The following is a 17,285-nucleotide window of genomic DNA, read 5'->3' as shown; positions in this document are numbered from 1 at the left end:
CCCTCTCATAACTTGTAAACTTGTAATAAATAGCTTTGTTGAAATACTCTATCAAAATTATGTGATTATTTTTAGTTTGCAGCAACCCCCCCTTTTTTCTTTTAATATATAGACATTAAGTGTATGTTTTCTGTTTTTTTCATGGATTGATTGAGCCTCAGCGGTTCAGACTAGCACACTCCCAGCTCTTACCTTGGAGCTGGTGCTGCCAACTTGTCCAAAGCCAAGGGTTGAATCTGTTTCTTATAATAGAGAAGTCTAAAGACTTCTAATCATCACAGTTACATACCCATAGTTGGGAGGTCACTTGTCCTATTTTAAGGAGGCTCCAGAGGCGCAGTGAGGTGGCATGACCACCTCTGGTAGAAGGGTTCTGGAGCTCACCAGGCTGCTTCCCAGTCCAAGTACTCCTCTGCTTCTTAGTGATGACAACAGTTCCCATCATTTGTTCCACTTGTAGGTGCCAAATGATTTGATACTAATGATACGTACACTCTTGGTAAACATGCCAGAGGTTTTGAGAAACAGAGACATCATTTCTACTGGCAGAGTTGGTTAAGTTTTGTAAGTGATTTGGGGGAATGGGGGAACCCGAGTAGGATTTTGAGAAGTTGAAATTCCAGGGTAGGGAGCTGCGTCAGTCTTTTCCAAGGACAGTACATGTAAATAAACCCATAAAATGTAAATGGAATCATAAAGTTTTGAATAGAACATGCTGGAGAGTATTTATCATAACAAAAGCGTTTGACTTCACAGCATTATTTTCTGAAACAATAAAGCACCGTCAAAAGTACAGATGATATATAGTATTACATTTTACTTGGAAAACAAGTAATTTTTGTTTATAGCAAGGATGCCTAAGTTTTAGGGAAAAAGATTTACTCACATTGGTCATGTGTTCGAAGCATATGGTTTTGGTTTCCAAGAGCAGACATTTCACTGTAGTAAAGTGGAGCTGTATTTAGCTGCCGGTATACACACTGTTCTCTTTGGTCTCATTTAAAGTGAGCTTTCCATAGCTTTGTCTGTGGGTTATATAGAGAGTGTTACTTTTCTGCATAAATCTAACACTTTCAAAATAAGGATGAATTCATTTTTATCAAATGTGATTACACAGAAATACTACAGAGATTGAGATTTTATTCAACAAAAAAATACTGAGAGTCTACTGTGTGCCAAACAACGTTCTAGGCATCAGGAATAAATGGGTGAACAAGGTACTGGCCTGGCTTTGAAGAGCTTGCATTCCACTGGAAGAGAATAAACTGTAACACATGAATATCAGATGGGACTAGTCCCATGGAGAAAAATAAGGCAGGGTACAGGCATAGGGCATTAATGAATTGAGGGAGTGAGCCAGTTTTAATCCTTTGTCCTTGGCAACTAGATCTTAAAACTACCACTTCCCTTCCCTATTTCAAGGAAAAATATTTTGTTCAGAAGTGTTGGAGAAACCAGACAACCATGCACATTACATGAATAACTTTTCATTTTATATAGGGTCTTAAGTCTCTAAGTGGGTTGGGAGGTCTTTGGAAGAGATTGTTAAGACTTGAACAGAGATAATGACAAGTCAGGTGGAATGTGATTGGGGCCAAATCAGTGGTACAAATTATAACGGACTTTATAGCAAAAAGTGAGCAGCTCTGCCTATGGTAATCAGGAAGGGCTTCATGCAAGAGGTGACTTGTACTGGGCCTTGAGGATGAACGGGTTTCAATAGAAATGTTCTATAAACTATTTTCTCACCCCCCCCCCAACCTTCCTGTACCTTAGAGCAAAGTGTGAAGGCAACTTTCTGGTAATGCCCGAACCTTCAAGGATTCTATGTAGAAGTGCTGCAGTAGTGTCTTTGGAGAAAAACTTCTCAGGAGATGCATAATCTTACCTCCTTTAGATGTGTCCACGTGCCTTCAGCCCTAAAGAGTAGAAAGTTAAGTGACTACCCTGAGATTCAGTTGCTTAAATGCTACCACATGTTCATTTAAAAATCAGTGGTCTTCACCACCTTCTTGTTAACAGCCCCAAAACTGGAGAGGCAGGGGAGACCCACTTGTAAGAAATCTTTTCATCACCTTTCTGGCCAGTCTGGATTCTTAGTAAACGTGAGGAGCCAACAGTTTTCCAAGGCAGGCTTTGTCCGGACTCTTTGGACTGCCCTTTGTGTGCAAGGTCATCTTTACATTGATTAGAATTGAGACTTGTTGTTAGAGCATCCGTACCACAGATCACCCTCTTCCTTAAAGTAACAATCCTCACCTTGTTCTTTTGTAGGCTCCACAGCCTTATTTTCTTTCTTCTTTCTTCATGAGGTATATAAACTTGTCTGGGTTTTTGTAAGCCTGACTCAGTTGGTGCATTAATGCCTCTTATCTATAAACATATTTATTCCCTTATGAGAACCCTGAAAGTTGAATTGGGCGTTATTTGTCCAGTCAGAAAACATTTGCCTTCTTTCCAATATATATCTCTTTAATAGGATTCTACTGTAGAAACAAAAATACCAGGGGCTAAGATCCTATATAGTGTTAATTTTTTTATTTCTATGTTTAACATCTATAGATAAATGTTCACAGTTAGAAGCTTTCAGAGACTATTTGAAAGTCAGACTTGACCAGATACTAACTGAATGAATGAGTGAACACTATTGTTTTATCCCCCCAAAAGAGACTGTACATACCTACTCCTTGGTACTCTAAACATCTCCGTTCCTATAGTTTGAGAGCAAAACTTTAGATGTGTAAATTCCTATTTCTATAGTACTGGTAAATTCATAGGATTTCACAATAGAAATATGTCTTAAACCTCTCTTTTCCTTCCTGGTTCCTTTAAAATAGTCATTGAGTAGTATTGGATATTTCTTTCTTAGAAATGAATGTATATTTCCCATGCATTAGTCAGGAAAAAAGATCGAATACATGTGCTTTTGGTCTTTACAGTGACCTAAGTGGAAACAGAATAAAGCACCAATTTTTTTTAATGACTACCTTATGGAGTTGGTCTACTATTTACAGGAACCAAGAAAGGAGCAGGATCTTACTGCCTAAAATACACAGGTCCAGGGCAGTCATAAGGGAGCAGCAAAATCTTCACCATGGAGTTATGTAGGCAGCTGAACACCTGTCTCTGTGAAGTCACAAGCATGCAGGTGGGAAGGGCTATATATCTGTATGTAGCGACTGCCATGATACTTGGGAAAGAACATGGAAAAAATGAGTAACACTTTGACTTCCAAAGCTGTGCTATGGAAAAAAAAATGAGTAAGAGCAGATGAACAAATCTAATATTGTTCATTTGTTCCAGACTGTCCTTGAGTATAATCCTAAATCACATGATCCTCACATTCTATGAAATGTTGGGAAGGTGGTCCACAGTTAGCAGGAACGTGCACCTTATGCTGTTGACATGTTACAGCTATTAGAAATGATGCCATGTCCTGCTGCCCATGCAGCTGCCTGTGGTACATCTGGAGGGGAGGTTCAAGAACATTTGGCCCAACTCTTCTTCCACTTTAGAAAAGAGGCAGCTGAGGACCGTAGAGTGAAATGACTTGTCGCAGGTCAGTAGCATTAGAATTCACTCCCAAGATTCCAGTGGTCCTTTCCACGGTTACACTAACTAGTTTATTCTCTCCTGGGTGGTGTCATGTCATGGTAAGGCTAACAGAGATGTTGAGGGGAATTGCTTCTTAAACCCAAACTGTCTCAGAATATGAAGACTAAGATAAACTCAGAAAAAATGGCTTTGCTTATCTTTTATCTCCTTTCTATCTTCCAAGACTCCGAACTTGCCTTGATGTACAATGATTCTTCTGTCTTGGAGAACCATCATTTGGCTGTGGGCTTTAAGTTGCTTCAGGAAGAAAACTGTGATATTTTCCAGAATTTGACCAAAAAGCAAAGACAATCATTAAGGAAGATGGTCATTGACATTGTAAGTAGCTGATAAAAGCAAAAAAGAAAGTTGTAATGCAAGTGTTTTTTTTTTAAAAGAGTAAGAATGAGATGAATAACAGGTAAATGGAACCATGTGTTTCAAAATTTCACGCTGCCTCTTACATTCAAGAAGCCGCCTGTGCTGTGCAATGAGGTTCTCCAGTAGGTTTTCTCCTTTCAGCAGTTTGGAGTTCAGAATAGTGACAGCTTGTCCTCATCATTCTAGTTTTATTTTCTGAACTTCTCCAGTCTGGTGGCAGGCATGGAAAATGACTAACAAAAGCAGTTAGTTCAAATGGATTTTCTCCACTTGTGAAATGGAAAATAAATTTATGTCAGTAGACGGTGCTGTTTACAGACATTCATGACTTCCCTTTATGCATATTATTCACAGTAATTAGAAGACACAGGAAAGCCTCTGGTTATCAGAAACTTACTGTGTTAAGCTTTATACCTACAAAGGTAGGAATTATCTGTCTTGGAACAGTAGAAAATTAACCATTTTCTGAAGTATTCTGTGAGCAACGTTGAATTGCTTGGTCATAGTTCAGGTACCACTTTCTAGTCCAAGGAACAGAAAAAACTTCAGAACGTGTGCTGATTTCTTATCCATGGAGATCTCATCCCCTTTCTTCACCATGAAAGTGGTTGCTGGGTGCTAACCTTCTGTATATTACACATGTTTATCTGGGCTTCCAGAAAACCTATAGCAAAGTCCAAGAGGCTGCCCGAAGGAGTAGTACAGAATTCCCATTCATTGCTGTTAGATGTCATAGTGTTTCTCCATTTCTTTCACGTTCTGCGTTAATGTTTTCATGTGCAAAGTCTGACTTTTCCTCTGGACTTTGTTACTTACTAAAATACTCTTTTAAGGTACTTGCAACAGACATGTCAAAACACATGAATCTACTGGCTGATTTGAAAACTATGGTTGAAACAAAGAAAGTGACAAGTTCTGGAGTTCTTCTTCTTGATAATTATTCAGATAGGATTCAGGTAAAACATCATTTGAATTTGTTCGGTGTTTGTGTGCACATGTCTAACTTTGTTAAGAGTAACTTTGATAAGATTTCTGTTTCCTTTCTTCCAGCTTATGATTTTAATTTTAAGCAGATTTTAATTTTAAGCAGAATTTTTAACCAAATTCTTAATCTTGAGAATTAACCAGATAAGATTCTATTGGTTTTTTGCATTTGCATTTGCATTAAAAGAAAAAAAACCTAATGTCTCACAAAACTGACCACTTAAGCAGCCCTGAATTTAATCAGCCATGCACACATAAGCAGTTTCAAGTGATATTTAGGTATGGTGGAAGGGACATTATTGGGGGCTATTAATACAACTGTGAACCATACACAGACACATCATAGTTGAGCTATTTGGAAGGAATCTTACAATGCATGTATTTTTAAGTGTCACATTCATCCACTGTGAATTTCTAGTAAAAAAAAAAAAAGCAGGTGCTGAATAAAGCGTCTCTTTTAATAGGTCCTTCAGAATATGGTGCACTGTGCAGACCTGAGCAACCCCACAAAGCCTCTCCAACTGTACCGCCAGTGGACGGACCGCATCATGGAGGAGTTCTTCCGCCAAGGAGACAGAGAGAGGGAGCGGGGCATGGAGATCAGTCCCATGTGTGACAAGCACAACGCATCTGTGGAAAAGTCACAGGTGATGCATTAAGCATAAAGTTTGCAGAGAGAACACAACTCCAACCTGAACATTTGATCACTTTGTCTACACATCACACAGTATTTCATTGGGTCTTTAAAATTACTTTGTTTTTGACAGGCTCAATTTCACTTTAGTGTTTATGAGCCAGAAAACTCTCATTCTTATTATTTTTATTCATATGGTCATATATTCATTTCTAATGACATTATATTTATCCATTATGACCGTATTCATATAGTATATACATATATAGAGATTTGGGGCCATCTGAACTCATAAGTTAATTCGGTTATATGAAGCCATATAGAGTACCTGGTCTGACTTTACTTATCTGGACTCACCTATAAATTGGCCATTCTAAAATAAAGTCCAGGTCTAATGCCCAAGCCCTACTTATATATAAACAAAGGGAAATTTTTACACCATAAACATACTCTTTTAAATTTAACTCAAGAGTTCTTGCTAATTTCCACCAGATAGTAACAACACTTTTATATGTTCTGTTGCCCAAAATAGTGCCTATTATACCACACTCAGGCTAGAAGTCTTCTGTTCAGTGTTATGTTTGTGGGCCATGTTGTATTTTTTATATTTTAACATAAATTATATACATGTATATAAATTGATATAATTAGATACATAATCAGATACCTTTGTAGGATCTCGTTCACCTTTTCCATTGTTTCTTAGTCCCAAGTCTTCTACTCAAATCGGAATTGTTTTTAACTAGGTGGGCTTCATAGACTATATCGTTCATCCTCTCTGGGAGACATGGGCAGACCTCGTGCATCCTGACGCCCAGGACATACTGGACACTTTGGAGGACAATCGTGAATGGTATCAGAGCACAATTCCTCAGAGCCCCTCCCCAGCGCCTGATGACCAGGAAGAAGGCCGGCAGGGTCAAACCGAGAAGTTCCAGTTTGAACTCACTTTGGAGGAAGATGGCGAGTCCGACACCGAAAAGGACAGTGGAAGTCAGGTGGAAGAAGACACTAGCTGCAGTGACTCCAAGACTCTCTGTACTCAAGACTCGGAGTCTACCGAAATTCCCCTTGATGAGCAGGTGGAAGAGGAGACAGTGGGGGAGGAAGAAGACAGCCAGCCCACAGCCTGTGTAATAGAAGACCATTCTCCTGACACGTAACAGTGCAAAGAATGTCACGCCTTTTTTTTTTTTTTTAATTTAAGTAGAGAAATTGTTTCCAAAGTGCATGTCACATGCCACAACCATGGTCACACCTCACTGTCGTCTGCCAGGATGTCTGTTGAACAAAACTGACCTTCACTACGCAGTCTGGCGCTCAGGAATACTGTAACCAGTTTTTCACCTCCGTGTCATCAGAGCAAGGGGGACATCTTCACGAACAGCATTTTAACAAGACTTCAGCTTGGTAAGAGCTGACAGAGCAGAGAAAATCAACTCCAAAATGTTTTCAAGGGAGTGTGGCTCATCGGGCAGCCCAAGAGTTGATAGGCTTTGGGGTTTCTTTACTTTTTATTTGTTTGCAATATTTTCAGCAGAAAGAAGGCATTACACAGAGTGAACTCATGGATGAAGCAACGAATGTGTCAGGAACAGGACACAGCGCGAGTCTGTTACCGGGAGGAAGATGAGCCACAGAAATTGCATAATTTTCTAATTTCAAGTCTTCCTGATACATGACTGAACAGTGCGGTTCCGTGAGCTGCACTGACTTCTACATTTTGTATGATATGTAAAACAGATTTTTTGTAGAGCTTACTTTTATTATTAAATGTATTGAGGTATATTTAAAAAACTATGTTCAAAACTTCATCTGCCACTGGTTTTTTTTCTAAGGAGTAACTTGCAAGTTTTCAGTACAAATCTGTGCTACACTGGATAAATCTAATTTACGAATTTTACTTGCACCTTAGAGTTCATAGCAATTAAATAATTTGTAGTGATTCATTGTTTTATATACCAATGACTTCCATATTTTAAAACAAAACCCAACTTTATGTTGCAGGAAACCCTTTTTGTAGGTCTTCATTTACTTGGCTTTCATTTCAGTCTTTTCAGAGTTGCTCCCACTGACATTTTTTTCACGGTGTACAAAGTAAATATTTGTTCTGTAATACTTTGATGTGCATTCTGTCTACTGTGTCTTAAGCCTCATAAACAATCATCAGTTGGTGTTGTCTGAAACAAGTAAGAGATATATAAATACCCAGTAGCTAAAATGGTCAGTCTTTTTTAGATATTTTCCTATTTAGTGTCTTCTGGTAACTTTTTGCTGTGTCAATAGACCCTCATTTCACAAGTGCATGTCTTTGTAATAACCCACACATTTTATGCTCATTTTTATTGTTTTCACAGTCAGTTGTAGTAAGAAAAACTTTTTCCCCTTGTGCTGCTTTATTCTTTAGTGTGTGTATGAACCTCTGTCCATGTTCACTAGATGGGGTCTTATCAAATATATCACCACCATTCTGATTGATGAAGAGAAGCAGGTAGTCAGGCTAGAGTCACCATTCATTTTGACCACAAGGCCATATATAATGACTAACTTTTACTCTTGATTCATAGAGAAAAGTTAACAGCCAGCTAGGTGATTTTTAACAATATTAGCAGAATATATTAACAAACACCACTACAACTAATGCTCTTTTGTTTCCATGATTTCACCATGGGATTAAGAACTAGATGAGGAATATTCTTGAGAAGGGATTTTAAGTGTAGCAACTACTCTTCCTTAATGGACAGCCACGTAATGTAGAAATTGCTTTCTCAGTTATCATTGGTCCATAAGTATGTCTTGTAGAGGAGAACTTTAAATGCACTGAGGGAAAGAAGTTGATGACGCCAGTGGCACCAAAGGTTTGGTAATATTCTGCCACCCTAAAATACTAGGTTGGATAAGAGGATTCTACCAAAGTAAAAGAGATGGCTCTTGGCTGCATTTAGCACCAAGAAATGTATTACAACTTTTGGGATTACTTCCCAGTATTTACCTTCGGTTGGCACCCTGGGGGACTTACTTACTTTGGACTTTCTTCCCATTTCAGCTCTTAATAAAGTGTTTGCCTTCTCTATGAAGAATTTGGAGCCCAAATAATCATTCTTCACATTGATATCCAAAAATTGAAATAGAGACCAAAAAGGTTATCTGACCAAATGGAAAATAAACTGTCAAGAAAAGTTGTAACCCTGAAAAACATTTATATTTGAGATTTCTCAAGGAGTTTACTGGGGACTAATAACTAAGTCATCAGCCTGGGAAATGACCCAAAGATGAAGATAGTCCCTGTTTTAAAACCCTGAGATCCACAGGGGAAACTTTGATAGAAAAATTATGTAGCTCGGATCTGTTCTTAGAGCAGAACAGGAATCAACCAATGAATTATCAGATTTCCACTCTCCTCTCCCTGAAAAAAAATCGGTAATCTTTCAAGTAAAGTCCTGTGTTTAGCCAAGTGGTTTTGCAAGAACATCTGGAAACTTGTTTAATTTTATTTGTCCTTGATGGAGGTCTAAAAAAAAAAAGGCAAACATCTAGAGCTTATTCCTTTATCCAAAATATTGTCATTCTCTCCTCTCACTAATGCTTGGTATTTCCCCCCCAGAGTGCCTAAAATCTTAATAGGGAAAAAATTAAAGTAGCAATATATCACAAACAAATCCAGACCTGGAAGGATTTGTAACTGCATTGAAAAACAGAGGGTTTTTTTGTTTTTTGTTTTTTGTTTTTTCAGTTTGTTGGTTTATAATGGTCACATGTTGTGAAGATGCTCACCGGTGGACAATCAAAATTGTAGAAAAGGCATGCATAATATCCAAGAGACAGGGACTCCTGCACCGTACAATCTGCTTATCCTCTCCTTTCTCTTTCCTTCTCTTTCGCCAAAGTGTGCTTCAGAATTATACACTGCTTTAAAGAGAACATCCTTATACAAGTGGCTTTACATTTCCTAAAATGCCATAAGAAAATGCAATATCTGGGTACTGTATGGGGAAAAAATGTCCAAGTTTGCATAAAACCAGTACATTTCAGCTTGCAAGTTACTAAACACAATAATGCTGTTTTAATTTTCTTTTACATCACTTAAAATTCACAAGAAAATAATGTAGATAGAACAAATTGCAGACAAGGAAAAAAAACTTGAATGAAATGGATTTTACAGAAAGCTTTATGATAATTTTTGAATGCATTATTTATTTTTTGTGCCATGCATTTTTTTCTCACCAAATGACCTTACCTGTAATACAGTCTTGTTTGTCTGTTTACAACCATGTATTTATTGTAATGTACATACTGTAATGTTAATTGTAAATTATCAGTTCTTATTAAAACATCATCCCATGATGGGATGGTGTTGATATATTTGGAAACTCTTGGTGAGAGAATGAATGGTGTGTATACATACTCCTTGTACATTTTCTTTTCTCCTGTAATATAGTCTTGTCACCTTAGAGCTTGTTTATGGAAGATTCAAGAAAACTATAAAATACATAAAGATATATAAATTTAAAAAACAGAGCTGCAGGTCTTTGGTCCCAGGGCTGTGCCTTAACTTTAACCAACATTTTCTTCTGTTTTGCTGCATTTGAAAGTAAGGTAATTGGGGGGGGGGGGCGAGGGCTGGGCATTTTACGTCCAAGCTTTGAACCAATTGGATTTCAGCTGGAAGATTCTGAGACCCTTCTGAGATACAAGCTTTTAAGTATTTCTTGCCATGAAGCAGCACTGCGTACATAATGATTCTTTCAGGAGCTACTTCACGTAGTTACATCTGATTGTTGGGGTTTTTTTTCACTCTCAAACACTAGTTGGGAAAATATGTTCTTATCCAATGATAACAAAGTCTTCTTGGCTTCTTAAGCACATAGGCAAATGAACTTGATTTGAAACTAGAGCCTCAGGCCACATGTGTTGGTCAGTCATTTATTCATCAGCTTCCTGTTACGAGAATATATAATAGGAAAAGGTCATTTTTTTTTAACCCTGGAGTTTTTCAACTAAAATCAACCAAATTTCCATAATGTATGTAAATCCATAGATAAAACAGTTTTTATATGATGCCAATTCACACAAAAACGATTCACCATTCTCTAGAATTTGTTTCTGCGAAACTACTATGGCTTTCGAATTTTAAAAATTAAACTTGGCATAATGGCCAGCTCCCAAAAGTTATGAAAAGTTATGAAAAATTCCCACTGGGTGGTATGGAAACTGCCTCCCACTCTTGCCCAGCCCTCAGAGCACTTGACTTAGCGAGAGATCCTTTTTCTAGGAAAAAATGAGCCTCCTGTTATTTTATTTTATTTTTTTGACACAAACTGTAGATTTTAGCAGCCCTGGCCCAAAGGAATTTGATTACTTTTGTTTTAAACAGTACAAAGGGGACACTATAATTATGAAAAACATCCTTACTGATTTTGGTTGTTTTTAATTTTATTTCTTAGGATATGTTTTCAGAGTGGTAAATTGTGTGTGAGCATTACAAATGATGATTCTTTTAGTGGTTTCTTAGCCTCTCTTACAGCCCATGGGGATAGTACTGTACATCAATACCTTCATATGAAATTTTTATATGCAATGAAAATAAAAGCATGGGTTGATTCTGCCTATTTATGACTCGATCTTTTACAAATAAAAGATTATTCATTTTAAACTGTAGGTTATTCAGCCCAGGTTTTCAAGAGTGATGCAGATGTACGAAGTGAAAGGATAGTGGCATAAGTTAGTACTGATACTCATAATCAAATGAAACCAAATTATGTCTATTCACCTTGTTACAGAAAAAATTGCCCAAACTAGATGGCCCCTAAGATTAAGCAGTGTTTTCTAAACAGGGTTGGGAAGGGTACATCTCCGCTTAATGAAGTGTTCTGGTATACCCGAGATGTTGCAGACGTTCAACAATTATTGTCGGGTACGTACTCCACCAACGACAAGATTCTAAGGATTCAGCAGAGAACAAGACAGTCTCTGCTTTCCTGAGCCAGACTTTGGAAGGGACACAGACATTAAACACTTCCAAACACAGGCCATCGTTAAGTGCTCAGTACAAAGGAAGAAGCTCCTGTGCTGTGATTAAGTGGGCACCCGAACTTGATCTCTTCTGGAGGGCCAAAGAAGGCTTCCTTAAGAACGATTTGGGACTGAGTGCTGAGGGGTAGTGAGAGGTAACCAGGCAAGAAGGGAGAGTTGATAGGAAGAGGAAGGGAGATGTGGTCCAGATGGGAAACCACTTGCAGAAGTCCTTAGGTATCAATGAGCTTGAGAGCTCTGGTGAAATGGAAAGAAAGCAATCCTCCCCCATTACTCTTTGTTCCTTACCCTGCTTTAATTTCCTTGACAATGCTTATTACAAACTGGCTTATCTATCTGTGTATTTGTCCATTCTCTGTCTATGCCACCAGAACAAAGCTTCATGAGAGCAAAATCTGCTTACACCTAAAACCAGCCTTGTGGGCTCTTAAGTGTTTAATATTTAATAGAGACACCAAACTGATATTGGATAGAATTCAATCTGATAAAACATTTTGGGGTCTTAGAGAATTTAAGTTGATACCATAAAAATACTCTGGTGGTGGTTTTTGAGCTTGCTAAGATCCCAGATAAAGTTTAGAGGTTTTTTTTTTTATCTTATTGCTAGCCAAAAACTCTACTTGCCTCTTCCTCACAATTTTTTTCTGCATGACAAAAATAAAAATCCATTTATTGTGATGAGAGTAAAAATTTCAGCAAAAATTTAATCCCAGAACCCTCAAAACTTAAATAGAATAAGGATCACTAAATAGAATGATATGCTTAGCCCCTCACTAATTTCCTCCCACTACCACAAAGAATGACAGTGACTATGGCCACAAGGTGCCCAGTTGACACCTTCAGGGAATTCTTGATCTAAACCCGAGGTCCATTCCTCAGAGTCTATGGTTCCAAGGTGAGACTTTGGGACCAAAAAACCATCTGCCTTCTTTCCCACTTGTTCCCCCCAACTGATTTAGGTCAGTTTTGGGTGTGTTGAGCCCATCTGAGTTTAGGGCTTTCACCTGGAGACATTTCCTCAGATACACAGCTACAAACTTAAAATAGCAAAACACTACACTTGGGGGCAGGGGAGGGGCCCACTTCCGGTTGCCAGAGCACTCCACCAGCAGTGGGCACGCACTTATCCACAGAGCCTCGTTTCAGAGGAATTCCACCTGTGCTTTCCCAGCTTCCTGATTTGGGCGCCGTTTCCCCCACAAATACTCAATGTCAAACTGAGTGCAGTGGGTGTGAATCTTAGTCCACGGACTTGGGTGAGCAAGAAATACTACTTTATTTCATTTCAGTCAATTAACTGGGGCTCCGTGTTTTTCCAGGGTGTTGGGAATTTCCATCTCTGTCATCATTAGCATATGCCCCTCCCACCCAAAGTAAAGCTTCTCTCATCTCCAGCTGAGCCTGAGCACCTGGCCTCTGTGTCATCCAGTCCCTGATTCCTTACAGTCTGTTGGCCCTTTGCCTCCTGGTCATGCATTGATAAACAGGTAATATAAGCTGAGGTTGGGGACCTACTTCCTTAAACTCATTATGTAGTTTTTGTGTCTAAAGAGAGCCTGTTTTTTTAATGCCTCTTTACTACCTACTCCAGTAGCTGCAAACAAGTACTCTCCTTCTCCTGATCCCAGGGACGCTCTCTCCACTGGCCTCTAGCGACTCCTCTCTCCTTCCTTCCTTATTTTGCTCTTCATTGGAATTAAACTTAAAAAGAAAAAAAAAAGACTAGAGGTGATTATGACTACTGTCTGTCCCTCCTCTCCCCTCTACAAGAATCCTATTACTTGAAATATGGAAAAGAAAACATTGTAGGAATAGCATACGTTAAATAATAGTTCAGCCAAGCTAAGTTCTCAGCGAAAGAAACAAGGAGGCAGTTGCTATTCCTGGAAGAGAAAGTATGGACAACCACGGAGTCGGGATCTGGAAAGGAAGAGAGAACTTGAAATCTTACCTTCCTCTTCCAACTGGGACTGGGCACTGCGGAGATCCAGGAGAGCAGACTCTGGTAAGAATTCGTAAGCCTTGCTGCCTTGGGTCAGGTTTGCTGAGATCCCACCGGCGGGGCTCCACAGTGAGTGGGGTTTTAAGCAGTGTAGCCCTGGTAGCTACTAGAATTTGGAAAGGTTTTACATTAATTTTAGTTTCCCCGTTGCTGTTTAAGGGGACTGATAGCAGTTTACTGGAGAATCCCCGGGAGTCCCGTCAACCCTGAGTGGGGCTCTACTTCACCGATAGATACAGGGGCTTTCTCTTTGGTGTGGAATTATTTGACAAAAGCTTCCCAAACAATCCATTTTCCTTTGTCCTGCTTGACTGCAAATTCGACTCTGAATTCTGGCCAGCGTCTTGATGAGGCACGCCTACCAGGGTGCCACGGCAAAGGCCCAGGTGGTTTAGGTGTTGGCTTTGGAGTGGTTGCAGCTGTAAGGTAACTCCTTTAGTGGACTTTTGTTTATGGTCTTGTCTCTTTCCTCAACCCAGATCGCCTTGGGGAGAAACAGAAGTTTCTCCAAGAGCATCTTATAATTCTTCCTGTCATTTTGCTCAGGTTCTTAGCACCATGGCCTCATATGGACTCTTTTTCTTTTATAAGAGAAACAGAAGTGTTTCCTCTATCAACGCAGACCTCAAGAGAACTACAGCTTTCAGCTCCAGGTACAAAGGTCAACCACACCTTTCTGCCAGAATCACTCCCAGGCCTGCCCTAAGAGCTGGGCAGTGGCATTCAAAGGGTATGCTGATGGGCAAAGAGACCTCTAAGGTTTTTATTGTTCAAATCCCACCCACAGAGCTGCTGGGCTGATCATAGCCAGGGCCCGGCGGCAGGGGCCTGCAGGGAAACCATGCATAGCCTCTCCCCAGAGGCAGTCCAAGGTACTGGTCTAAGTACCCAGCGCTAGTGCTGTCATGTCGTCACGAAAGGGCTGAGGGCTTTGTGGTGTCCCCCTGCCCCCCTCCCCGGACTCCCGGAGAAACTGGGAGATCTCTGGCTGGCGAGAGACACACCTGGCTTTCAGATGCCTCACCTGGGCATAGTCTTCAACTAGTCTGAGCTCTGGTCTTTTGTTTTGTTTTTTCTTGTAAGAACTGCTTCACCTGTTGGTTAGTTTGTTTGTTTCTTTTAACCATTTTTTTTAAATTTTGTAAAAGTAACACAGGTACATTGTTTAAAAAGTCAATTCTGACCTGATCCACTATGTGTTAGTCGACTTAGGCTGCCCTAAAAAAATACCACAGATTGGGTGGCTTCAACAAAAGAAATTTATTTCCTCACGGTTCTGGGGTCTGGCAATTCAAGATCAGTGTATCAACAGGTTTGGTGTCTCCTGAAGCCTCTCTTCTTGGCTTGTAGGTAGCCACCTTCTCCCTATGACTTCACACAGCCTTTCCTCTATGTGTCCCCATCCCTGGTGTCTGTGTGTAACTAGTCTCCCCTTATAAGGATACCGATCAAATTGGGTTAGTACTACATACATGACCTTACCTCTTCAAAATACCCTATCTCCAAGTAGAGCCACGTTCTGAGGTACTGGGGGTTAGGGCTTCAACATAGAGACTTGGCGGGGGACACCGTTCAACCCATAAGAGCCAACAAAAGGAAATCCTTTACCTGCTGCACCGATTTCTACCTACTGAAAGCCGAGACCCCCTTTTACCCTTTCTTCCTGCTTTTACTGCCATATTTGTAAGTGACTTGTTTGCACCACTACCTCTTGCCTTTCTGATTTTAGGTATACACTTCTGACTGACAGATGGGGATTTCCCCCCAGATCTCGTCCTCACATGCTCTCTTAAAGTCTTCTACTAGAATTCTATCACATGTTCTGGTTGCATTATTATTTAAAAGTTTGCATGGTTATGGTCGTAAAAAAATAATTGACAGCCAATCTATGTCATTTGTCATAATTACATTTCCATTTTTACGTAGCTTCTTTCCTGGAGATAATTATTTTATTTTTTTATTACCTTAGTTTGTAAAATCCTAACTACTATTCGCTCAGTGCACTCCATTGAAACAAGCCTCCTTTTATTGGGGTTGAACACGTCAGGGGGCATTGGCTTTCAGTCTCCCGTGCCCACTCTATCTGGGATGGTATTCTCTTGGCATATGGCTCTGAGATCTTGTCTTGACCGCTGGCTTTGATCTTTGTTCAGCAACCTCCTGGACAGTCGCTTTCCTCCTGGCTCTACTCAATCTTCCACTTCCTGGATCCTGATGTTATTAGTGGCTTAGTTTATCTATTACTTTGCTTAGTTTTCTATAGCTCATGTATTAGCTTCCTAAGAAAGGGTGCATAGCAGGTAAGTTTACAAAACTTTTAATGTGAAAAGTTTTATTTTTATTTTACCCTATTTGGATGATAGTTCAATAGAGAATTATGAGTTTCTTAAGTAGGAGGACAAGCAGTTTACTCTGGGGTAAAGCCCCAGATATGTGCAAATGGAGGGTCACTTTGGAAAATAATAGGATCGTTGTGGGCTTCCTGGAAGGCTTGGAATGACTTTGAACTTATATGTCAATGTGGAAAGCCCATTTGCAGACTGCTTATTTACCTGATAACTTCCCCTAGATTTTGGAATCTTCCCTGCCCCCCAACTCTTTTGTCCATCAGCTCCAGTTCCTCTGAAACACCAGCTGAAAAGATTTTTCTCCTTTAGTCATATCCCATAATTTGCAGTTTGGTTTGCTTCCGCTTCGTATCAGTAATCCTTGGTGATTGTCTCCTCATTGGCATCTGTATGAAGTGTTTTATACTGCTGTTTTGGGGAGGCCGGAGCATGATGTCAGAACTCGGTAACCTTTAAATCTAGTTTAGTGCCCGTGCACTGGGGGATTCTTGGGCTGCTCGGGGACTCGTGGGAGTTTTGCATTTGTACACACCAAGAACATCCTGAGAGATCCGCCCCTCGTGCACCATTCACAATAGGCTTGCCTCTCAAATAGCTTTCCATGTGATTTGAAAGAACATATTCCCACACAGTTTTTCAAATGCATGGAAAATCCCTATCATTTTCCTGTCTGCATCGTCTTCACAGGCAGCCCACATAGTTCTTTGCTGCATGTGAAAGAGAGACAGAGGGATGGGGGGGCGGGGAGAGGGTTCTACAATGGCCTTTCCTGCTTAACTGCTCTGTATAAGGTATACTCCTTCCCCTAGGAGGGCGTGAAGGAATGAGTGAGCACAAACTCTATTCCCCACTAATGTCACCACCCCCACCACCCCCACTGCCAAAGAAATGCATTACGCAAGCACTTCCTTTTGTGTCCACGAAACACTTCTAACTACAAAAGGAATTTTAAAAGGAATACAGGCTTACTGTTGAGTATTTGGGTAGAAGCAACAAGCATAAAAAGGGGGAGGGGGAAGAGACTCCAAATACCACACCCAGAGCCAACCACCGTCCATACTTTGTCATGTTACCCATGAAAGATTTATTTAATAATTCATCAGATATTTATTGGGCACTTACAGAATACCGGGACTTATTCTAATTGCCGCAAATACAGATGTAAAGAGACAAGGTCCTTGATCTTGTAAAAATGTGTGTTCCTTTCCCAGCACCTCAACCTCTGCCCATTCTAACACTTGTTTTGTAGTTAGTTAGGCCTCGGCTGCAGTCAAGTGTTCACGGACACCCTGTCGGAGACGTCTCCAGA

At 39.9% G+C, this 17,285-nt stretch overlaps 1 protein-coding gene across 13 annotated transcripts in view; it reads left to right on the top strand.

Moving 5' to 3' along the window:
• PDE4D (phosphodiesterase 4D) overlaps positions 1-11,196 on the top strand; it is a 1,508,086-nt gene extending 1,496,890 nt beyond the window's left edge. For all 13 annotated transcript variants that reach the window (XM_027605099.2, XM_027605098.2, XM_027605101.2 and 10 more), the window contains 4 exons: positions 3,779-3,933; positions 4,809-4,931; positions 5,424-5,606; positions 6,340-11,196. In XM_027605099.2, coding sequence (XP_027460900.1) covers positions 3,779-3,933; positions 4,809-4,931; positions 5,424-5,606; positions 6,340-6,756 — 878 coding nt within the window. In that variant the 3' untranslated portion in view covers positions 6,757-11,196. The remainder of the gene's footprint in view (positions 1-3,778; positions 3,934-4,808; positions 4,932-5,423; positions 5,607-6,339) is intronic.
• The last annotated feature ends 6,089 nt before the right edge of the window (positions 11,197-17,285 follow it).

Source organism: Zalophus californianus, chromosome 5 (assembly GCF_009762305.2).
Source record: "Zalophus californianus isolate mZalCal1 chromosome 5, mZalCal1.pri.v2, whole genome shotgun sequence".
In the NCBI taxonomy this organism is placed as follows: domain Eukaryota; kingdom Metazoa; phylum Chordata; class Mammalia; order Carnivora; family Otariidae; genus Zalophus; species Zalophus californianus.
This window is presented reverse-complemented; position numbering and strand designations above follow the sequence as displayed.